At 50.3% G+C, this 24,322-nt stretch overlaps 1 protein-coding gene across 2 annotated transcripts; it reads right to left on the bottom strand.

Annotated features, from left to right (window-relative positions):
• Positions 1-14,124: 14,124 nt before the first annotated feature.
• Positions 14,125-21,929, bottom strand: CKB (creatine kinase B). 2 transcript variants are annotated; one of them, XM_040559644.1, is made up of 8 exons: positions 21,802-21,929; positions 20,832-21,044; positions 19,562-19,716; positions 18,695-18,827; positions 17,633-17,804; positions 16,012-16,135; positions 15,074-15,263; positions 14,125-14,488 (listed from the first exon to the last, which is right to left on the bottom strand). In XM_040559644.1, the coding sequence occupies exons 1-8, from the start codon at positions 21,926-21,928 to the stop codon at positions 14,310-14,312; spliced, it is 1,293 nt and encodes a 430-aa protein (XP_040415578.1). In that variant the 5' UTR covers position 21,929; the 3' UTR covers positions 14,125-14,309. The 2 variants fall into 2 exon arrangements, with proteins under 2 accessions (XP_040415578.1, XP_040415579.1); XM_040559645.1 differs by lacking the exon at positions 20,832-21,044 and adding an exon at positions 20,196-20,383 and having other exon boundaries at positions 21,802-21,886.
• Positions 21,930-24,322: the final 2,393 nt, after the last annotated feature.

Raw genomic sequence — 24,322 nt, 5'->3', positions numbered from 1 at the left:
CTGCATAAAGCTTATTTCTTCAGGAAACTGGGCAATAAAAGCCCATGGTGGTTCACAGCAGACACCAGATCCCACAGTTGAGGCAGTTCTCCTTAAGCAGTCGCTTTTCAGGTCAGAGCTGCACTTGGGGGTGAATTCTGGTAAAATAGGGATGGATTCAGCTGAGCACAAGAGAGCTGAGGTCTCATTTGTGTACCTAATGATGCTGGTAACTTAAAATATTTATAGCAAAGGAAAACATAAAATGGGAAGGATGAGAACTAACGTATAGGGGGAAACACACTGTTTAAACCATCTGTTACCTGTATCCAGCATCTCTCATTAACTTACTGTTACCTTTATCCTCCCCTTCTGCCCTATGACAACATGTGAGAACAACAAATATTTCAGTCTTACCCTTGTATGTCACGTGGATGATGCCATTTTCCAGTTTTCTGTATGTCTTGGAAGCAGCAGCATTCAGCATTTGGACTGCAAGGCTGAGTTTCATTCATTTAGCGGCTGAGTTAGGGGAAGGGAGGGGATGAAAACAAGTCCTAAATTTGGAATGAGCCAAACATAGACATGTTGCTAATGGAAAACCAAAAACTTGGAAGTAAAGCTCTGGATCAGCATGATGCTGCATTGAAATTGGTGGTTTGCTGACAGTACCTGTTGCACTCATGGCTCTAACTGGCCCTTTTATCTTTACTAACTGCTCAGACACATGTCCTGGCTGGGGGTGCATGGGTGCTACTGGCAGTCACCTCTCATGCAATGTCGTCTGGTGGCAGAGAAACAGATTTGTACTGAGAAATTCACCGGTGATGTGGCAACACTGTGAGCAGGGCGTTGCAGAGGATCAAGACAAATGAGGCCAAACTGTGACCTCCCAAAGAGGTCTGATTCCTCTTCCCCCACCCCTCACTCCCAGGATGGTGCAGGGTGCTGTTATGGGGCTCTCCTTTTTCCTGCCACCACTGCTTGACCTTTGGAGCCTGGAGACAGAAAAAGGTAATTTCTTGCCCTTACCAAGTCTAGGCTGCACTGGCGTGCTCCAATGGCTGCAGAAGCCCCACAGCCCAAGAGGTGGGAGACCCCGATTCAGCCTGACAGCGGCTTCCCCCCAAACGCAGAAACCCTTCAGCTGTTAGTGCAGAGACGTAAACAAGTGGGGCTGGCCCATCTTTGCTATGAGTTCAGTAGTGTTTTTCCAACACAAACCTTTTTAAAAAGACCAGCTCAAATTTACATGTATTTTTTAGAATAATATCCAATTCTTTGTTGTACCATTTGGTGGGGCTGGAATGTCTCAAGCCATGCCTTCTGCCCAGCCTGAGCACCCTGCAGCCTGCTGGGGGGCAAATCCAGGAGCTTCCACTTCTCAGCATCCCCAGCAGTGTCTTGGAAACAGCACAGTAACTCCGTCTTTTCAAATGAAATTACCACTGGAAACAGCTCTGAAGATTACAGCAAATTGAGCCTACAAAGTCCGTGCTCGTCACTGTAACTTGCCCTCCCTTAGCTACCCTGTGGACTAGCAGGCAGGCTGGAGACATCTCCAACGTGTGGGTCACGCTGGCAGTGACCTCTTGTGTGGTATTGGCTTTGTCGAACTGGCTGTGCTAGAGGAAGATTTTCTGGCTGCCTCTCACGCTGCTTCAGTACGCAGTGAAGGGGGCAGGCTCCATAGGCGTCTGTAAGTGCAGTGCAGGAGAGCTGGCTTCTCCAGCCCTGTCTGTGACTGCCTAAGCTGCAGCACCCAACACACGTGCTAGTGCCAGGCTGAAGGCAAAACAAAGCCTCAGGCTCCTCTCTGAGGGATGCAAAGTGATGTCCGGCCTCGCTCCTGCCTTGACACATCAGGGCTGAGGCATGGGCAGCTTCTGCAGCAAAGGTGCTCTTCATGTAGCTTAGGAGGACCTCAGGCCACTCTCTGGCACCCTGAAGAAGGGCTTGTGCTGCTGTAGAAACCTTCAGTGTACACACAAAGAGAGCATGGCCATCAGCAAACCTAAGCTCCCAAACCAGTGCTTCAGACTGTAGTGCAGCGAGTTGTCTGCCCTGCCATGTAGTTGTACAATTTGCTGTTAAGTCTAAAAGGCACGTGGCCTCCTTTACCCACATTTCTGGGGCATACGGCAAAGGAAACTAGGTGTTAAGCCAAGTAGGAGCTAGAATGCAGCTCTGCTCAGCCTTGATGCCATCAGAGACAAAAAGGCCTGCAAGCAATCCCACTCAACAGCTGCGGTGTGGAAAATCCCAGAGTGGGCTGAGATTCAGGAAAAGGTACTAAATCCCATCTCTGAGAGTGATGGGGTCTCTAAGTAGGCCATCTCGCTCCGGAGAATCCACACAGACTGTATGATCCCAGTACATGGAGGACAAGGGGGTGCCAAGAGGCAGAACGCAGCCTGAAGCCTGTCTACACTGTGCAATTAGTCATTTACTTCTGTGTGCGGTTTTGGGTACCACACGGTAAGAAGTACATAAAACTATTAGAGTGCGCCCAGAGGAGGGCTACAGAGATGGTGAAGGGTCTGGAGGGGAGGATGTACGAGGAGCAGCTGAGGTCCCTCGGTTTGTTCAGCCCCGAGCAGAGCAGGCCGAGGGGAGGCCTCATGGCGGCCTGCAGCTCCCTCACAAGGGGAGCGGAGGGGCAGGCGCTGAGCTCTGCTCTCTGGGGACAGCGACAGGACCCGAGGGAACGGCATGGAGCTGGGACAGGGGAGGGTCAGGCTGGGGGTTAGGGAAAGGTTCTGCACCCAGAGGGTGGTCGGGCACTGGGACAGGCTCCCCAGGGTCACAGCACCAAACCTGTCAGAGTGCAAGCAGTGTCTGGACACCACTCTCAGACACAGGGTCTGGTTTGTAGGTGGTCCTGTGTGGAGCCAGGAGTTGGACTCAATGACACCTGTGGTCCCTTCCAACTCGGCACATTATGTGATTCCTTCTCCAGAACCAGGAGACCGCACAGAAATGGAGCAGAGTCCCAAAGAGGACAGGCTGCAGCACTGAGCTCCCTGAGGGAGAGACCCACTTCTGTGCCATTTTTTGTGTTACAACCCAAGCATATTCACCAGTATTCACTGCTGCTGCCTTCCTGCCCCCAGGAACCAGCCTGGTGGGTGTGGGAGAAGACCCACAAGAAAGAAGTTCCCATTCCTGGCACATCCTTCTCTAGCTGTACTTTTCCACAGACGAGCACCCTGCTCTTCTGCCATCTTCCTCTCTGTCACAGTGTCCGTGGCAGGTGGCAGTGGAGGAATGCTGCCTAACCATAGCAAAAGCCTCTTCCTATCTCAGCCAGTTTCATTTCTCTTTTTTGGCCTGAGGCCAGGCTGGGTTGGGGCCAGGACATTTCCTAGCCCATATTTCTCATCTAGTTGCTAGACTAACTTCTCCTTTTGCTGGCTGTTCTGCTGGCTGCTACGTGACCTTGCTTTGGAAGGCCCTTCCATGCTGGCCAGGCTAGGGACTGTGTGAAAGAGGAAGGGCAGGGCCTGGCTGCGCACATGGGGACGGGTGCTGCTTGTGCAAGTTTGTCACAAGGCAGGAAGAGCAGGAGTCAAACTTTCCTAAGGCTAAGTCTCTTCCTGGCTGTCTCAGACTTCTGGATGAGTCTGGCTGATGTGGAGGATAGCAAAAGCTCTCTGTTGGTAGATATAAGCAGAGGAGTTTGTGAGAAGATCCCAAATTTTCTTCTCAGTGAAGTAAAGCAGTAACTTCTGACAGTGTTGTAAGAATTTTGCTGAAATTGTTTCTCTCCTGGAGAAGAGAATGGAAAGGGGATCATAGCATCCAAGGATGCCCAGGAGGACCTTCAAGCCTGCATTACAGTCATGGAGCTCAGAGAAGAACTTGGAGGAGTGACTTTTTTTTTCATCTTCCATGGGAATGATTCATCAACCCCATGATTATCTGTCCTGTGGGCAAGTGCTGCTGTACTTTTCAGAGGTCATAAATATTCAGTCAGCTCAGGCAGACGCTTGGCCAGCCATGTCTCTGGGGAGCCAGAAAATCTCTTGAATCCTCACCATAAGGATCTGATATCTGTCTGAAGCAGTGCTGAAAAGGGCTGTTCTCTTTCACAGCTCTGGCTATCGCCACAATGTGGCTGCCTGTGTCAGAGCTGTCTTGCATGCATCCAGGAGAGGAGAGCAAGGAGTTGAGACCCAGGCATAGTGTCTGAAGCTGGGGGACATGTCCTAAAGTCTCCCTGCCTGGGTAACTGTGACCATCTCACCACCACTGCAGAAGGAAACAGCAAGTTTTTTTATGAATCTCTTACCCAACAGCAACCGAGAAAAAAACGTAGTGTTGGCTCTTGCTTGGGCTGTCACACACTTGAATTCAATGTTTTCTCCCTTGGCAGAGAAGAAGCGAAGCCGCCCTCCAGTTTGGCGCTAGCCGAGAGCATCGCCGCTTCCCCTCCTGCCTGGTCCCCAGAGCAGTTCCTGGGGTGCCAGCTGGGCTGCCCCGTGCCACACACTGCGGGTGGCGTCCCCAGATGATCTGAGGGAAGGAGCACTTGTCACCAGGAAGCACAGGTCTCGCGGATGCCTTTTGAAGGCACTTGGGAGCGGGCAGGGCTGAAGTACTGAGTTCCTGGAGCAGGAACGTGCCGGAAGCCTGGAGGAAAAGCGGTCACGGAGATAATAACAGCAGTGACAATCACGAGAGAGGGGACTGAGCTCAACACAAAGACAACCCGTCGACCGAAGCAGACATCTGTTTCCGTGGAAAAAGTCTTCTGTTGCTGTGATGAGCCTGTGCCCCTCCTTGTCTTCGGGGAGCTGGGAGGAGGAGAAAAGAGGGAAAAGGAAGGACAGGGGTAGCCCAACGCACTGCTGGCCAGGCCTGGCTGAAGGCAAAGCCCCATGTCTTGGTGTGCACATACAGAAAAGGGCTTCTGGTCCATGGGCAAGGTTTTCTGAGAGGTAATCCCGTCTACTGTTTGCAGACAACACTATGGCTTCTGTGAACACCTGAGCCAAGCTGAACCTTATCAGGGTGGCAGGGTCACATCAGCAGAAACCCTAATGCACTGGAGGAAGCATCACAGGAGGCTTGCAGGTCTTGCAAGTCCCCTTGGTGGGGGTTGCTCCAGAGAAGCACCACCCAGGCGGTAGGAAGGGGGAATCAGTTCCTGGGACCCGTCACCTCTGCTGTGGGCTGCCTTGTTTGTAGCAATGCCCTGCTGCGCTCCAGAGCTGCACCCTTCACAAATTGAGAGCATCCCCAAACACACCCGAGCTCCTGACGCGCTTGCCAAGGGTTGCTGCCTCCAGCCTGCACGAACACCAGGACAGCCCAGACTTTATATCCTTTAATAGGAACACCGGGCGGCTGCTTCTAGCGCAGGCAGAAAGGAGCATTCCCCATTCAAAGCCTGCACGCGGGAAGCGAGAGGACCGAGGGGGAACTGAAATGCCCTGATTTGGAAGTCTCTACTAGAAAGGCAGCCGTTCCGTGCGCCTGGGCCAAGGGAGATATTTTTACTCAGTGTCTGCTCAGTGTAGAGACGCCAGCCCGCACTCCTGGCCCCGATGAACGTGACTTTGACCTATGGCAAGCGCGGGAGCTACTGCCAGCTCCTCAGCACCAATCCTGCTTGAGGTCAGGGCTCGCTGGCGATGCCACATGGGGGGCTGCATCCCTCGCCCTGCACCTCAAGGGGCTGCCCTGCTCTGTGCAGCTCACCCCACGTCCTGCACACGGTGGGGCTGGGAAGGGAGATGCTGAAGCATAAACAGGCGGCGTGTTTAAAAATAAGCTGAGAAAACAGCGAAGCAGGAGGGCATCGCTCCCGTTTCCATGAGAACGAGGGAAGGAAGCTGCCAGGAGAGCCTGGCTCCGGCTGCGGGTTTCCTACCGCGCTGTCACGCGCTGATGGGCTTTCTCCTTGGCTCGTGCCTGCTTTTACCCCCTTTCCTTATTCGGGCTGCTGAGGATGGAGCCTGGCTGCCATCCCCATACACTGCAAATGCTCCTGCCAGCCCCGAGCCCTTCTGCTGCCAGTGCCAGCACCCAGACACGAGGGGTCCCACGGCCCCCAACAGCCAAAGCCTCAAGGGCAAAGCAGAGTCCCTGAAACTGGAGGCTAGGAGAGGGCCACATCTGCTCTGGGGTGTTAGTGCTGGGAAAGTGAGGGGCTGCACCAAGCTGGGTGGTAGGGTGACGTCCCCTGTGGTGGTCTCCCCACATCGGCGGGAGGTGGCCTTAAGGGGGAGCAGCGTCCCCAGCCGGGGAGGAGCAAGTGGACCGTGGGGCTCTTCACCCTTGATAACTTGCTTTTTTGCAGTCTTCTCAGTTCCCACGAGACATTCGGCAGGCATTTTCTCTTTCTGAAGGGCAGGCAGCAGGGAGAGGAAAGGTTGAGCTCTCTGGAGACCTGCGTACTTTATTTTTACTTTTGTTTTTGTTTCTTTAATCTGGAGGAAGGAGCAGACTAAAAGTGGCTAAAATAAAAATCCAGCTAGTTGGGACAAAAATACTTTGTCAAAATCCTTGCCCAGGGCTGTGAGTGAGTTTGTGCTTGAGAGACGTTCAGCTAAGGGAGGGATTCTGCATGTCAAACCTGGATTTTATATTTTCTGTAGTCCTTCTGGAGAAGAGGAGTGACCAGACTCCAAAGCTCACCTCCAAAGCTGAGTGGGAGGGCAGAGGACCACGTCCAAGAGGGAGGCACCAAGAGCCACCCTTCCTGCCCAGCCCCAGCAGAGCTGCTTCCTCCACTGCAAACAGGGATAAAGATGCTCCCGGAGGGCTGGTTAAACGCCTGCGTGCTGCTTTGCAAAAACTGCAACTTTATACAGAGGCATAGTAACGTTATTACTGAGCCCAGCATCAGCTGAAGGAGTGGTCTTGTTTTCTTTTCCAAGCCAGAGGCTGGGGTTTCACAGTTGTCGATGTCCCCGGCCCCAGCCCTGGGGGTTTCCTTCCCCTGGGTCAGGGTCACATCCCCCAGTGAGCAGCTGCTGCTAGTGGGGGCTCTGTGGGGTTCTGCCTTGGAAAGGAAAGGAAAGAAATTACTGCCAAGCTGTCGGAGCTTCTCAAATATACTTTAGCTGCATGCTTTGTGCAGAGTGGAAACGACAAGGCTTAAAATAAATATATATTTAATCTCCATCTTATTTTGCAAATATCCTGCAGTCTGAGTCTGGCTTGATAAGAGTCTTTCACCGCAGTTTACCTTTCTGAGAGGCTCACTTCTGAGGCCCAAAATATCCCCAGGAAGGGCTCGCTGGGAAGCTGCAGCCACTCGGACACGGCCGTCGTGTCCCAGCCTTGTCGCAGCCAGCGCTCGGGGGCTTTCTCGGGGGGGGGAAGAAAGGCAAGAAGGGACATGCTGGGCAACAGCACGTGGAGGATTATGCGCCAAGTTCAAAGATTAGTGGTTCTTTTATTGGGTTTTCCCCTGAGCTCAATATTAACTGATGCCGAATGGCCCGCACAGAAGTCAGAAGCAAAGATTAATCAAGGCTTAGCGATGGGGGCTTGTGTTTGGGAGGGCGGTGGGGCTGAGAGTGCAGCAAGAGACAAAGTGCCCCCCCTTCCCCTGCTGGCACCCGGGAACATACTTCTTAGCATCTTACCAGCAGGCACAAGTCATTTCATCCTGCTTCCTGGTGTTCTGAACCTTTTTAATAACCGTTCAGCCTCGAATAGCGCTTGGTTTTATAAGTACATTTCATTGTTTCTCTGTATCTTCTTGATGTGCATAATGCAAAACCCTTTTAGGTAAACTGACGTGTTTTCAGTGATCCCTTCTCTGGGTTAGCTTTAACTTAAAGTGAATAAACAGAGCTGAAAGGCAAATCAGCAGGGCATTTTAAACAAATCTAGAGGATGGCTCTCTGGAGGAGCTGTTCCCTGCGTAGGCTTCACTCTTGAACTAAATTGTATGAAAAATCTCAACGTGGCCACACCAATGGCAAGAGAAATGGAGATGATGGAGAGAGAGAAGGAGGGTGTACAGGTACAGCAGGAAATAATGGCTGAAAGAGCACATAGGCTAAATACGAACATGTGTCATTGCTGTTTTTAACACTGATTATATAAAAGTATTTGGAAAAGGCACACTGACCATCTGCTGCCTGTGCCCCTTCAGGGGCTCCAGCTGACCAGCCACTCACTGACCTTTCTCGTAACCACTGTTCGAAGCCTGTTTTTTTTTTTTGACTCCTTGTCAGGAAAACAAACACACAAACAAAACGACTAAAACTTCCATCTGCTTAAAAAAAAGAAAAAAATACAAAAAACGGCGGGCATTTTGGGAGAGCTTCCTTTGAGGATGCTGCCCCCAATGCAGTTTTGTGACGCAGCCTGTCATCGTCACCATCACTCTGGTGTCCAAGCAGAAGGGTTTTTCTCGACAACCCTCCACTCTCCAGCATTGCCACTGTGGTTATACCTGCAGGTATCTGCAGGAGTCACGGAGAGGCTGGGACCAGCGCTGCATGGAGCCTCCTTCTCATGGCCTTTGGAAGAGGCAGCACGCAGCTCTGCCACCGTCCCCGCCCCCCCAGGGTGCTGCTGGCTTTCACCCAGCTCTTATTTTCATGAGCAGAAGCAAGTTTGTGAAACCAGCCGATCCCCTCCCCGTGCTGATGCTGTCCTTGTCTCCTTGCTCAGCCCAGGCAGTGGCACACGCTGCTGCCCCCCACGGCAGGCAGCTCCCCCCCCATGCTCAGCTGCACGGGCCCGTCCTGCTGACAAGCCTCTCTGCAAACCACAGGGCTCATTGCAAAATAAGTAAACAAATAAATAATCAGCCCAACGAACGACCAAACCGAACCACCAAGTACCAGAAAACACGCAGCTTACAGCTCGCGGTTGGACGCGTGCCCTGCTTGCTGGCAGCGTGGTTGTGGTAGCCTGGCACCCAGACGTGCCCTGCGCCCCGCTTTACAGCACCCCACGGGGGGATTAAGTCAAAGTGAGCACTTTAGCAAGATAAACAGGGGCTAGAGGACACCTCGGCAGCCTTATTCTGCTCAGGACTTTATGACGGTTGTAACAAGTCCTCAAACCTCTCCCGAGGTTTTCTTAGGATTTGGGAAATGGGATTTGGGATAGGATCTGGGGTTTCTTAGCAGTGGGACAAAGCTGAGCCATTGATTCCTGGTGGCCCTTCCTGCCCTCTGGGGTGGGTGCAAGGCTCAGGGCCGCAGCAGCCACCCCGCTGCAGGAGCCCCATGCCACCCCCGGGCAGGGGACATCCCAGAGGGACAGAAGCAAGGGGCTCCCTCCAGCTCTGCATTAGGACGCTTGGTGATGCTTTGCCTTAAAAAAAAAAAAAAAAAAAAAAGCAAGCCCTTACCCTGCTGTGGCGAGGAGCAGACTCTCTGGGGCCATGGGCGTTCGCGCCCGTTGCAATCCTCTTCCCATGCAGGTTCCCACGGGTATCTCTGGAGTCAGCTCTCCCTGGACAAGTCCCAACTCGGAGGCTGTTGCACAGCAGCGAGCCGACCCGATGCCATCCCTTCGCCGAGGACAACCCGCACGGTCCCGCCGGCCTCCCGCTGTCCGTCCTCCGTTACAGGAGGGCTCTGCTGAGTAGCTGGCCCTGCCGCCAGCCCCAGGCACCATTTCGGGTGGTTTGGGGGCTCTCTGAGCACTCGGGGTGCTCCAAACAGGAGGCAAAACGTCCAGTGTGCGTGCTAAGCACCCCTGCCAGACCCGGGTAATGAACACGGATTTTCGGTTGCATTACATTCACTTACCTGCCAGGGTTTCACTCACTCCTGAGTAATCCAGGAAAGTTTCACTAGGTTGAAGTTTTTGCCTTTCAACAAAAACCTCGATGTTTCCGTTCGTCTGGGGTCTAACAGGTACCCTTGCTATCCACTTTCCCAGGTGTTGGGCATGAGACATTTTGCCACTTGAAGTTTTATATGGGTTCTCATGCTCTTGCTCACTGCTTGGAGGAGGAAAACAAACATCTTTGCTAGGTTTGGATGTGTCTCTGTTTATTTTTACCCTGTCTGCTAAATGCAGATTTTCCTCATTAATTGCTAATTCCAGCCTGAGACCACGCTGCCTATTTACTTGTCAGCCCCACACTGCGGGGAGCAGACGTGTCTTCCCACCTGATGCTCTCAGCCTGGATCTGGGCAGCATTTGTACAAAAAAAAAAAAAAAAAAAAAGACGATCGTTTAAAACACAGGGAAAACCCAGCACACTGACACACAAAACACCTCTGAAATCCAAGCGCAGAGCCAGCCGTGGCATTTCCCCACTGGGCTGTGCCGCTACATGGAGCTGGCTGGGAGGTTTTGAACGCGTAATTTCTGCCTGGGGAGATAAATCCCAACATGTCAAAACCAGGGGAAGAGGGTCAATGGTGCAAGAGCTTGTTCCGAACAGGCTCATCACGACGTCTGGGGCTGTGGGGTGTCCTCTGGTGCAGGACTTGGCTCCCCCCTCACTGGGACAAATAAAACCGCACGGGGTGGCAGAGACGTGCCCTGTCCCGCTGGCAGAGGGCTGGATCCACTGTCCGTGTGGGCTGTACCCAGTTAGGAACTGGGATTTTTTTTTTTTTTTTTTGGAGACGGGGGAAGGCAGAGAAGCCAGAGGAAGGCAGAGCAGCCAAAGGAGCCTGCTGACTGCTCCTTACCCGGGGCGAAAAGCAAAGCAAGCAGGAGATGAAAAGGCTGCGACGCCGTCTCCGTTCCCGGCAGCGTGCCCTGCCCAGCACGCCACCACACTGCTGCGGGTGGGTGGGGAGAAATCACGCCAACAGCCCAGCTCCAGCTCGGCCGCGTTGCGTAAAATACGGGAACGCGCCGAGGGCAGGCTGGAGCCTACGCCACCTCCCTCCCAGGTGGGTGCCGGGGCCGTTAGGCAACAGCACCCTCGTTTTCCTGCTTAGCTTAATGATGGATTAATTACGCTGGGCAAAATGGAAAGCTGGAGGCAAGTGCTGCCCTGTCCCCGGCTGCGGCTGGCACATGGGCAGGGGTGGCCAACGGATCAAGCCACCTCGCTCCAGCCCTTGTTTTCAGGAGACAGAGGCTTCATCCACCTCAGCCACATTGGTGCAGAAGCCCAGAGCCCCCCTGCAGCCCCAGGAACTCCCGGTGGAGCCGCCGTCCCCTGTCCCCTGCTTGGCTTGGGGCACGAGGGAGGCTGCGGGCAGCTCGGCCTCTTCCCGCAGGGCCGGGAGCTTCCCGTGGTGTGGCAGCACGCCCAGGCCGGCGCCGCGGTGCTGAGCTCGCAGCCTCCTCGTCACTGTCCTCCAAGTGGCTTAGTCCACAAGCGGGTAAAAGACCAGGAATGATTTCCCAGTAGATGGCATAAAAATGTTAAAAGAAGCATTTATGGGCAGTCTGCTGCCAGTAAGCGTAATCGGAGAAGTAAATGGTTGCCCAAATAGCTGCATTTCTCGGGTAAGGAGCCTGGGAACGCAGCAGGCAACGTGCTGCCTGCTCAGCAGCAGCAAGGGGACGGGGTGGCTCGCCCTGCATCCCGCTGCTGGCACCGCCCGAGCTGCCCCAGGCAGCTGCAGCTGGGCACCTGCTCCCTGGTGGAGGCAGGAACATCCAGGAGAAAAAGGGATTAAAAGGGAGACATTCCCTTGAAAATATTCTAAAGCCGGCGTGCGTGTTTAGACGGGAGCACGTGTGGGGTTGTGCAACAGGGCGGCGCAACGGGAGCGCGTTACAGCCAGCAGCCCTGGCAGCAGGGTGCCAGCAGCCACCGCTGCTCCCCGACCTGCACGTGAAATAAGTGCAGCCTGAGCCTCGGAGGGGAAGCCCTGAGCTGCCAAACCCTTGGCAGAGCGCTCCTGGAAGGGCTCCTCCCGCCCGGCTTCCCACCCCCTCGGCTCATCAGTGCTTTTTTGGCCAAGAAGAGCCCGCGCAGCGCTCGAGGCTGGCTCGCGGGTGACGCCGTCGCCGCTGGGTGATGCTCGGTGTGAGCTCACCCGGCCCCATGGCACTGCCAGCTCCGGTTCCTTCCCAAAAGCTGCGTGACACGGGCGGCTCCGTCAGCGAGGCTAACTCAGCTCCCTGTACAAAGCACACCAGCCACCTGCGACCTTCTTCCGCTCCCTCTGGTTTAACGCCGTGGCATCCCTGACACACGATGGCTTGCCACAGCTCTGCAGCTTCAGGTGCCCGAGGCAGGAAGAGTGACCGCTGCGCATGGCCAGGTGCCAGCGCCCCACGCTAGGAACCTGGGGCACGATGGGGAGCAACAAACCAAGCTGCACCTTGACAACTTCAAGACACAAGGGCGGAAGGTTTAATTTCTCTCTCGATCACCGTTCTTTTTTAGAAAGTACCAGCAGGGGCAGAGCACTGTGTCCAGCCGTTTGCCATGCCACGTTTGTGCTTTGGAGCATTTTCAATCACTTGCTACAAGCTGAAACAAAAGCAGAGAGGGAACACAGCTAAGGCAGTGGGTGGCAAAGAAAATCGATTAAAAAAAGAAATGTTTTCTACTTGGGTTCAGGCATTAAAGACTAGCTTGCCGTTTTCACTATAATTTGTTAGCTAGCTCCAGCTCCTACCTCAGACTGCGGGGACCCAGGTGCTCAAACCAGAGATGCAGCAGCTCTGATGGGTTAAGAAAACAGGATACACAAGGAAAGACAGTTTTATTAGTCCAAGTGACATAAATTTAAAAAAAAAAAAGGCAAGTCTTCAGGCACCTCCTTGCATTAGATAATTACTGACTGCAGTAACAACGCTGTGTTGAAGAGAGCACTAATTTAGTGGTGCCTCTCTGATTACACGATGCAGCACCAGCTGTTTGCCAAGTGTCCGTGGAACAGTGACACGACGCACAGCGAGGAGGATCTAAAAAGTACACAGAACTAATCGGCTGGTTCTGGCACTGTTTTCCCCCCCCTGCTCTTGCCAGCCTTGTGCCAATTAACTCAAAAAGGACTCAGCACAGATCAAAATTCCTACATGTGATCTCCTCTCCCTCATCCAGCTAAATTTGAATCATACGAAAAGCTCCATTTTAAGAAAAAAAAGTCTCATCTGAGACATTCACTCAGCCTTTAGCTTACCCCAGCCGGAGCCATCACTTCAGCTCAGTGACAGCACGCAATCACTGCCTTAGAAATATCTCAGCTTCTACAAAAGAAAGCTTCACTTATCTCCACAAGCCTACATAAAGCTGCTCTCTGTAAAGCTATTTATCAGCCTTTCAGCACACTCCCTCTGTAAACCCCAGGTGCTGAGAAAGTGCTCTGCTTCCCAGGTTGCACGAGCTGCAAAAGCTGTTACTTAAGAGTCCAATGCTCCCAGTTTCCAGGAAAAAAACAGTTGTTCCTGTAGATTAATAAGGTGGGTATTCCACACAGCAAGCACACATGTAGACTGATTGCAGTCACCCTGTAGAACAGACCTACTTGATGCAACGCTCCAAGTTGACACCACAGAGAAGAGCCTGAGCTTGCAAGCCAGACCAGGGCTGGAAAAAAAATATGTATTTGGTATGTTTTAGTTGACTATGCCGTTCAGTTGGCTCAGACCAACAAGAAACAGCTAAAGAAAGCAGCACTTTTGCTGTTTTCCTGTAACTGGCTTACAACCCACCTCTCTTCCTCGGTTAAACCAAAAGAGCTCAGATAGAAGCATCATTTCAGTCTGAACTTCACCTCACTTTCAGCCCCAGAAGGGCAATTAGCATTTACACCAAGCTTCTGCACATCTCCAGAGATTAAAGGACGTGATCTTTTCAAAAACTAGTTTAGTGGAGGTATTATTACAGGCTGAGGTCTGACCTCAGAGCATTGCCCTGCAGCCCCAGGAGGACCTGTCTCTGAACAGCAGCCCTTTGTACCCAGCTCCATTTCCCCTCCCTTCCAGGAGTCAGTCTGGCTTGCCCTAGTCAGGCTAATAACAGCTTACACTTGCCATGAGCAGATGCACAAGCTGAAGCCTCCAAGGTAGGGCAGGTTTGAAATGACTCACGTTTAGCACTAGTTCTCAGGTTTACAGCAACTGCAGTCATGTTAAAGGCTCGCTTTTGACACTGCTGTAAGCACACTCAAGCAAATAGACTGCAGCAGTGCAGCCAGGAAGGTGTGCTAGCACACAAAAACAGCCAGCTTAGCATAACTAAGAAAATCAAGTCGCTTAAATCTCAAAAGACATTCAGTTAACACATCTAACACACCATCAGGCCAAAACAACAGTTTATTTCATTTTCAACAACATCTCAGCCATCAAAAAATAAACTCTAACACAGATGGATGGAAGACTTCTCTACAGTGTAACTAAGTGGGCTCTGACCCCAGGGGTTTGAATTGGAGTGACATTTTATTATTCATCCAATAAGTTAGGAAGCATGAGAATAAAGTGCTTTATTTCTGAGCTGGTATGAGGTCGTCAATGGACTGGCCTTTCTCAAGGCGTTTTTCCATTTCAATGAGCAGCTTCACACCATCCACCACCATCTGCACCAGCTCCACCTCAGAGAAGCCAAGGCGATCAGCATTGGAGACATCAAACACTCCTCCAACAGCAGCTGTGTCCACACCACCTGGAGCAAGAGGTTTAATTAGTACGTGACCACTGCTTGAGCCAGTAAGTCTACCTTTCTTCCCTCACCAGCCTGAGGTGGGAGCACAGCAAGACAATTCTCTACAAGTTGCCACCACCTCCTCCTCCCTGCAGGGAGATAAAGCTACATGTGACTAAACATGAGCCACTTTGAGCACACCATTAGGCGAGCTTTTTAATTCTTTTAATCCATGAGTAATCTAACCTGTGGCCAGAAGTACGTGCTGTAGCTATTTCCCAGTCACAAGTTAAATCAGAATTCCCATCCCTGCTTACAACAGGCTTACTAGGTCCACCTTATCTGGTGGTCAGAATACCACAGGGAAGGATATGCCTAGGAGTGCTCAGAAGCTGGATATGATAAGGTTTAAGCAAAGTATCTGCATCTCCACCTCTTTGAAACTATGACTTTAAGGCTCGGTTCTAACCACGTGCCTTCAAAGGCTCCCTTCTGGAGGGTCACTGTCAGCATGAACCAAGACTTGACTTTGGTTGTAGCCAGGCTCTCACTGCTGCCTGGTCAGAGGCAGCCTGACATGGGCATCACTGCACCCTCACTTCTCACCTGTGCCTCGTTTCTGCAGCCGAAGCCTCTTGAGGACTTCTCCAAACTTCTCATGTTTCCCAAGGTTTGGCAGCTTGATGTGCACACCAGCACGGAGCCCCGTTCCCAGGTTGGATGGGCAGGTCAGGATGTAGCCCAAATGCGGATTCCACATGAACTCATGGTTTTTGGACTTGAAGAGATTTTCTATCTATAAATAGAAAGAATGAATGTTTAGAGATTGTTCTCTGCCTGAAAGATGTAGGTCATCCATTAGCGCTCATTTACAGCTTCAGTTGCATAGCAACAGCCACAACAGTTGGAGCAGCTATTTCAGTCAGTCACATAAGCCCCCTCCATTTGGGAAGGAAAGTCACCAACCAGGGGCTTTTACGGCCTTCATCTTTCTCACTGCTGGGAGCAAGATTAAGCTGAAGCTCCACTACAAAGCCTAAAGTCACTATCTACTGGCAAGCTTGATTTAGTGCATGTTGAATTGGCATATCTGTTAGGATTAAGGAAGGGGCTGGTAAGGCTCAAGTTGATATGAAGACCAGATGCTGAGGAAAGCATTCAGCCTAGAAACTTCAGTCCATCTTTGTCCATCCACATTCAAGCAATTTCTCCTCCCACCCAGAGTCTCTAAATGCTGGGATTTATAGAACCATGTAGAGAGCCTTTAAGCAGTTTAGACACTAAGGGCATCAGATTAAGAAAACTCACTCTAGATTTCATAATGCTTTGCCAGTACAGACATTTTAGAGCCCTCACAGCTAAAGGCCTCATCAGGGTGCTCCCACAGACCCCAATTACAAAGAAGCACTCTGTGGAACAACAGAGAAGGCTCTGGCAACGCAGGATGTATCCTACACTCCCAGATTGGAAGAGCATGTATTGTCAGCTCAAACCAGAGAAATGTTTAACATTTACACCTATGGCTCAGTCAATATTTGATTTACCTGTGTTAGTCCAGTACAGAAGCGGGTAAATACTTCCCGCATGTTGCCACCTTTCTGCATGGAAATAACTCTAAGGTGATCCTCCTCATTGATCCAGACAAGGAAAGTCTTGTTATCATTGTGCCTAGGAGACAAAGACAGAAATGTCCATTTTCAATATGGATATAACAGTACCAAATTACTCATTGCTGTTGCTTTCGAGAAGCCTATTCAGTTGCTCCTTCAAAAAAAATCTTGCTTTTTTATTCATCCAGGCAGTAAGAGTTAACCTAGCACTTTTACCCTGCTCTTTTCATGAGGTGGTTGGAAGTGGCCTGTATCTAGACACATCAGAATAAACAGTAACCATAACCCTGGCTAGTGCCATGTATGAAAGCCTAAAATTCAGTCAACCGCCTATTTTGGTCCTGAGTTTACAGATTTAGATTTAGGTCGGTCAGAGTTTGCAGGAAGGTGATTAATGCAGACACTGACACAGCCCAGTACACAGATGTTCATAAGGACACCATGTTGACAATGTATAACCAAGACTTATCAGAATTTTATCACATTCTGTTAGGCTGCACTTTGTACCTTATAAGAGAAGTGAGGAGAATTTCCACTATTCATTTAGATCAAGGGCTCTTCAGAGATGCTATAAAAGCCTCCGAATACCAATGACCACTCTACCTTAGCTTGCAGCTGGTCAATATTTATCACACTAATATTTCCCAGCTTGATTATGATCAAGAATTAAATGGTACCTGATGAAAGTTATTTATGTGCACTGAGACTTTACACTTCAAGCCTGTACATTAGTCATGCTCAGATGACAGCACTATCTAGTGCTTGCATCTGCAGGTAGGTGACGCAATCTTAAAGGTGACCTACAGAAACAAAGCATGCTTCCTCTGAGCTGTATTGAAGCAGCTACAGTAATAAGCTTGGAGTGTTCCAGCTGTTAAGAACTAGCCCTTAGCTTACAAGGGAGCAAGTTAATTATGCTGCAGAAGCTCCTGAGGTGCAGAGTTCTATGTAGGTGACCCACATCTAACAAACAGTATCCGTCTGCTCCACACCTCTGCAGCGGTCAACTCATGCCATTGAGTCTCTAGTGGGGGGAAAAAAATATCACTTGTACAGGTAAAGCCATCCTAGTCTGGCATCAGTGAGTTTCTGAAAGCAGAAGCAATGAGACTACACAGGAGTTACTACGAATCCAGCACCAGGTTTCAGCTAAACCCATGCTGTGGTTTGTCACCTGAAGTTACTCTCCACTCTTAAGATGAGAAACAAATGCAGTGGTACATCAACTCTTTTAGAAGTTATCTCCTTTCCTATGCTGCTTTGGTTACAGTCTGGTGCTTCACAACGCTGTGCTGGATGGGTAGACTCTGCCTACAGGCTAGCCCAGCTGGCTTGTTCCTACCAGCCCAATGCAGTGAGTGCTAACACTTCTCCAAATTCTGCTTTCAGATGCAACTTCCCCAGAGGATACCACAGAAGATTCTCCTTAGATTCAGCAGTATGAGCTCAGAGCCTGCCATTCTGCCCAGCAGTGTTAGCCACAACCAAAGTTTCAAGATTTTTTTCTTTTTTGCAGGGACTTCATGCAATGCCTCCCTTCTGGGCATACACTCACCAGATTCCCCTGGCGTCAGGCCAATCTCGTGCCATCCCAGATGCCAGCAGAAGAGGAGAAACAGGCTTGTCGAACAAGAAGTGATCATCAATCAGCTGCTGCTGCTCCGCATCGGTCATGTTCCTCAGGGCATAGTACTTCCCCTTGAGATCACCTCCCAGACTACCCAGAGCTGAAAGAGAGTCACTTTTAGGATGGAACCAAAGATGACAAATGTTGCCAGCATTTTACAGACTGCATTCAAACTATCTGCTCGTTTTGGTTCCTCCCTTGCTTTCATCTGTAATGTCAATGCCTTTGTGGGATTGCAGAACTTAAGGCTGTATCAGATGATTTGTCTGCACCTTCCAGGCTTAAACAAGTCGCCTTTGTTCTCGTACATGCAGTATGGGATCACTACGGCTGCTTAACTGTAGAAGTAGAGTGCTTTCTTCCAAGGAGAATCAAGGTCACAAATACAACAAGCAGTATTCTAGTCAAGGACTGTTACTCTGCCCTTGAGAAGTTTTGGAACAGTGACAGCATCAGTCTCCAGGAATGCACCTTGAGAGTCTCCTTCCCTCTCACTTAAAGGAGGTGGAAGACAACAAAAAACTGCAGCTAAGAAGTTCCACTGAAGACTAGAGCTCACTCTAGTCAACTGCACACTTGGAGCAAGACTACACCTCTAAGCAAGCTGAACCTTAATGAAAGTCAATTAAAAGCAGCCACAAAATACTGCAAATGTGACTCAAGCCCTGAAGTTGCTACATACCTGTTACATTTCAGGCTTGAGCCATGATGAACCAACCTCTTTCCCCACACACAGAGAAAAGCTTTCAAGATCAGCAAAGGTCAACTTAACAGAGTCCAACTTCCCTCTGACATGTGCTCTTGCTCTAAGCTAGAAACCGTAATGCTGATGCAACTGGAATTCAAACTGCCATTTTCAGGGAGAGCTCTGTGTTCAGACTAGGCCTTGAGGAAGGCAGCTTTTGCCAACTGTCTCTATTCTCAAACTGCAAGGAGCACCTCTTGCCCAGATGTTAGTAGTTCCCCCTGATCAGCCGGTTCTCACTTTACCTTCAACAGAGAGCTTTTCAATAGCCCGCCTCTCTCCTCTACTACAGTGAGGGGGAAGACAGAATCCACGGATGCTCCTGCCAGTTCTGACACGAGAGCTGAGCACGTAATTGGGATCCAGGTCATCACCACCCTACAAGATTAGGAAATCGGTGAGTACAGCCTTGTTGCCAAGATACTTACCCTAAATAAGGCAGCTCCTGTGCATTTGGGCGTGCGCCTTATACTTGAGACTGACTACTTGGCCTCTGAGCAGACATACTTGGGGACCATTTTCTTCAGCTTTAGCACAAGTATCTGTGCAACACAACCCTTGTTTTGAAGCTGAGGCTAGGGCTACCAAGTACATGCTAGAAAATAGGGACACCATCAGGCCAGCAGTTTTACATCTAAGACCAACATCCGAGCTTGTTACCCCTTTTAGACCTGCAATCCAGAGGCATCAACATAAGACAAATCCTTATTTAGGTAGTCTTAACAATGGCTATTCTATAGTATGAGACCACCAGCTCATTTTTAGTATACAAGATCATAACATAGGAAGTGTTAAGGTTTGTAACAGTCCTTGATTCCTCAGAACGGGCTGTTTCGCTTGACTACAGCCAAGAGCTGACAGAAATACACGTTCAACGTGTTTGGCATAGCCTCTGCTGCCGCAGCCCATCAAGCAAGTTCCTGCTACATGCCAGCTGCCTGGTTCTACCCAGCTATTGAAACCCCACAGCAGCAGGCTCTGAAGTAAGACTGCACTGGGCACACTGCCCGTCAGTCCACGCAGGGTGAAACTGAGAGGACAGGGCCTGAGCAATCAGTTCAGACAACTGCCAGCAACTTTATCCAGGCCTTTAATTGATCAAAAATATATACCTGCAGGTTATCAGCATTCAGGTCGGTCTTGTGTTGATCAGTTGGTTTGTAGCCACCATGCCTGTCTTCAATAACTGGATCAAAGAGTTCCTTAAACACATCATAGGATTCTTCATCGCCAGCTACGCATCCTACTGTCATTATGAAGGGATGGCCTGGAGTGGTAATAAAGTCAGAAGAGCTAAGTTTGGGTGATGTTTGGCTGTACTCCAGCGCAGCACTAACCAGGCAAGTTCTTTAGTGGTAGGTCTAGTCACTTAGAAATGCATTCTCACATAGGAGCAGCTGAGAGACCCTACATTTTATATTTAATCCAGTTAGTCAAAATGCAGTGCTATGGAAAACCATAGCTGTTGCCACTAAAACACATTTTTGTCAAGCTTTGGTTTAGGACAATTTTGCACAGCACATCCAATTTTACTAGCTAATTTAGACCAGCAGATAAAACGATACCTAAACAATCATGCTTTGCTCTAAGCAAGCACGCATCGCTTTGTTTGCTCAGCTACAGACAGAACTGCATTTTTGTAGTCTGCTCATAAATACCACCTCCACAAGCTTAGTTTAAGTCACCATATTCAAAAGCACCAGTTACTTCAGCTGGTTCACACAGAATATTCTCAACGCATTTTACCAGGATTATCAACCCCAGTCTGAATGACATCATCCAGGGTGAAGCCACTGGGCGTGACTCTGTCTCTCAGTTTCTTGTACAAATCCGGGGTTAGCACTTTGGCCATGTGGTTGTTGTGGGTGCTCAGGTCCGGGTACTCCTCATCGGGAGGCAGTCTCTGATTATTTAGTTGGGCCATTTTGATATTGCTAGAGTAAAAATAAATACTGTAATGTTAACACGTAAACGCATCTGCTCCCCCTTTTTTCATAGAAGTGCTACAGAACATCACATATCCACTTTGGAATAGGACAAGATCAGAACAGCCGGGTAAGCCCACACAGCATAAGAGAATTTCCCCCCCCAAGCTGTGTAAAAATTAGAACAAGGTTTTTTTTTTGGTTCGGATTTAAAGTATTTAGCAGAGCAGTTACATAATTGAAGTGTCTGGGAATTGATGTGTCAGATCACAGCAAGGAACATGGCTTGACGGAACAAGGCCTCTTTTAACACGGCCATGCGTTTAGAGCCGTCCTGCAGCGCTTTTCGAGACCTGCCTCTCAGCAGCTCGAGAGCCTTGGGGGCTGTTGTCAAGAAGCACTTCCAGGAACGAGGGAGAACAGATCGTTATGTAGATCTAACGGGCCCGGCCGTTACCTGGGTTGTCAACCCCAGTCTGGATGACATCATCCAGCGTAAATCCACTGGGAGTCTGTTTGTCCCTCAACTTCTTGTACAGGTCCAGGGTCAGCACCTTGGCCATGTGATTGTTGTGAGCGCTCAGGTCGGGGAACTCATCATCAGCAGAGTGCTTCATCTTCAGGAGGTTGTGGCTGTTTGAGAAGGGCATGTCTGACCCTACCGCAGTCACTGGGGGAGAGAGAGGGGAAGCCTATCACCTGGGGGCTCGGCAAGCCTCCCCAGGGGAGGACACCAGGCACCCAGCAAGGTCACCTTGGCTGCCATTCCACCCGTGCCTTTCACACCTTTGTTGTCACAACACCTTCCACCAAAACAAGGCGGGATAAAAAGATTGGGGAAAAAAAGTTTTCCACCTTCGCAAGCCTTGCCCCGTCCTTTAAACACCCCGGCAAGGGCAGGGCTGGTGCCGGCTGCCCGGAGACACGAAGGAGGCGAAGGAACGAGCCCAAGGGCGGGCAGGGCAGCCCTAGGGGGGTCCTGGAATGGCTTGGGGGGCTGAGGGAGCATTGGGGGGGTCTAGAAAAGCACTGGGGAGGGCCGGGGGGCTCCGCGCCCCAGGGAAAGGGGGGGGTCCGGCAGCGCCCGCGGAGCCCCGCTCGGCCGGGTCCGCCTGCCCCGCTGGGGAGCGGAGCGGTGGGAGGCGTTATACAACGGACGGCTCCCTCGGGGGACCTGGCTGGGGCGAGCCTATGTAACTACCCTGCTAAATACCGGGTTAAGCCGGGTTTACAGCGGGGCGCCGGCCGCGGACGCGCCCAGTAAGCACCTGCGCCGCGCCCCCTGCCCCGCATCCCCCCATCCCGCTCCCCCCGACGCCCTCCCAGCCGCACCCATACAATACAAAAGGGAAAAAAAATATAATAATTTTTCTCTCTTTTTTTTTTTTTTTAAAGCCTCAGGACGGCTCGGCTGCCCCGGGACTTACCGAGGGCTCCGCAGCCAAAGCAATGACCTCCGCACCCAGCTCCGCACCCAACAGCTGCCCTCGCCGAACTGGAGCGGCCGTGCCGCTGCCGCGCCGCTTTTATATAGGGAGCGAGCCGCCGCCCCATTGGCCGCTATTTATAGCCCATTCATTCCACTGGCCGAGGCGTGGGGGGGGCGGAGCCAACGGCCCGTCGCCGGCCGCGGCCAAGCCGACCGCCATTTTGCGCGGCTTCGGGGCGGGAGGCGGGAGGGGGTCGGCGCGTGCTTGGGGCCGCCCGGTCCCTCACGGGGCTGCGGGCACGAAGCCGCCTCCGCGCCCCATCAGCCCAGGGCCGCGAATGTCCCCAAAACACGGTGCTTTTACCCAGCGTAGGCGGGCAACGGGGCTTCTTGTTGAGGCTTCGTGCCTTGGTTGAGGGTTCAGTAAGGTGTAATTATCTGCCACCCCACAAATAACGGCTCTGTAGAGCCGGGACCGGTATGAGGTGGTGATGGGAGCGATTAACGGCCCGTGGGCTCGCCTGACAAAGTCTCTCCATGGCTGTTGGGCTGCCGGTGAGCCTGCAGCACCTGTGAGGAGCAGGGTCCATCACTGAGCTACCCCAAGGGCTGGACACTGGCCTCTCCTCACCTCCAGTCGTGGGCTGGGTCATTTATATCCGAATTTGGACATGTATTTATTGTGTAACGTGCAGAAGGTCTCCTACTTTTGTCATATGCAAAAAGGGAACCTTAAATTTTATTACAGTGTCTGGTTTCTCCCTGAAGACAGGAGCAGAAAGGCTGGGATTTGACCCCTCTGAAACTCACCTTGAATTCATAAATAGTGACTTCCATCAGTCTGAAGGATTTCTCTCAAAGCTATGAAGCGGCTGAGAATTTCATTGTTTACCGAAATAAAGCAATCAACTATCTTGATGTGCTTTTCACCTTCACATAACAGTTTATCTTTCCCTGAAGTGCAACAGAATCCATGTTTATCTTCCTGTCTGGGTCGTGTATTTAACCAAATGGATGCAGATCTAAGTCACGGCATTGCTTTGCTTCAGAGGAGTTGTGTCAGAAGACAGCAACAGAAACTCTTTTCCCACTTCCATTCTTTCAGCACCACAACCAGTACCCTTATCAAGCTGGCAAGAAGTGTAAAGCAGCATACAGAATTGCTTAGGATTAATAAATAAATAAATAAATCATTACAAAATAAAGCACGGACTACTTCAAATAAAAATGCGTTGTGTTTGGCTGCCATCCACGTTTCCAAGTTACTCCAAGTCTGATATACTGAGATGCTGAGTATACAGATCTCCAGCAGAAGTCAAAGGCGCAGCATCCATGCAAGTCTGGTCTCTTATCTCCGGGATCAAAGAACAAATCCTCTCTAAGTCTCCTCTGCCTTTTTAACCTCACAAAGTCTTCCCCTAAATTTTACTAGTTTCACACATTGCTCGTACTTCAGAATAGTGTAAGTTGCAAGTAAAAACATTCATATGCAAGTATTAAATGGACGTGAGTGTAAAATCATACCCAGAATCCTCATAATACTTTTTATTCCTTGATGATCTCAGTTGCAACATTTTCTTTTTTTTTTTTTTGCCAAATTCACAGGAAGTTCCGATTAAGGATATATTTTTTTTTTAAATGTAAACCAGTTATTATTTTTAATGTAGAAGAATACAAATAATACTAAGAACAACTTCTACAATCATATTTTCCAGTGTTTTTCATCACAAAAAACAAAAAGCATTACCACAAGGTACTGAAGGCTCCTTTTGTCTTATCCCATAATCTATTGCCACATGCGAGAGGAGCAATCAACTGTTCTTTACTATAATTGTTTTATAGATTTGTGGAGTCAAGGTTACCTCAAGAACCCAAATCCAAGGATTCACTTCTGCTCATTGGATACGCTCTTTCCCTCCCAGTCCTGCAGAACAGGGAATACCAGTCATTTTAGTTATTATAAGCCAGTAGTGTTCTCAATGTGCCATTCATTCTAGCACTTCCGACACAAACAGACACCTCTTCTTCACACAACTTTTGTCTGAAAAAAGACTTGTAAAGAGACTCAGGTTGGCGACATAATCAAAATATATCCAGTGTACATGTTTAATAAACACTGCACCCCTTACCCCCTTTTTCTCACCATTACTTTTCAAATTTCTAAAATTCAGTAAGTCAGAAGTGGTTATTACCTCACTGGGTTTTATCCACACAATGTTTTGAGATTTGTTGAAAACTGTGTATAAAGTGGATCCTACCTTCGTTACAGCATCCCATCCCAGCTTCCCTAGTGACTTAATTATAGATGCTGTGCTGTGTGTCAACAGCCTCTGATCAACTGTTTTATCTAGCTCATCTGCTGAGAGAATACTTTCTTTGGATAAGCCTGTATTGCCTGTTAGACTGTGATAAAGGCACCAAAACGTACCTTCCATGCTGGGATGATATCAGTGCATACTGACTTGTAAACTACGATGCAGCTTGGCAGTTTGTGATGGAAAGGTGGAGTGATTACTCCA

The sequence above is a fragment of the Cygnus olor genome, chromosome 5 (assembly GCF_009769625.2).
Source record: "Cygnus olor isolate bCygOlo1 chromosome 5, bCygOlo1.pri.v2, whole genome shotgun sequence".
Classification (NCBI taxonomy): Eukaryota; Metazoa; Chordata; class Aves; order Anseriformes; family Anatidae; genus Cygnus; species Cygnus olor.
This window is presented reverse-complemented; position numbering and strand designations above follow the sequence as displayed.

Excerpts from the sequence above, each read along its gene's own strand:
- CKB (XM_040559644.1), bottom strand. The coding sequence starts at position 21,928 with ATGGGGCGGCGGCTCGCTCCCTATATAAAAGCGGCGCGGCAGCGGCAC. Across the intron at positions 16,136-17,632 it reads CCTGACGCCAGGGGAATCTG|GCACAATGATAACAAGACTT; the intron begins GTGAGTGTATGC and ends TTTGTCTCCTAG. Across the intron at positions 14,489-15,073 it reads GCTGCAGAAACGAGGCACAG|GTGGTGTGGACACAGCTGCT; the intron begins GTGAGAAGTGAG and ends CTCTTGCTCCAG.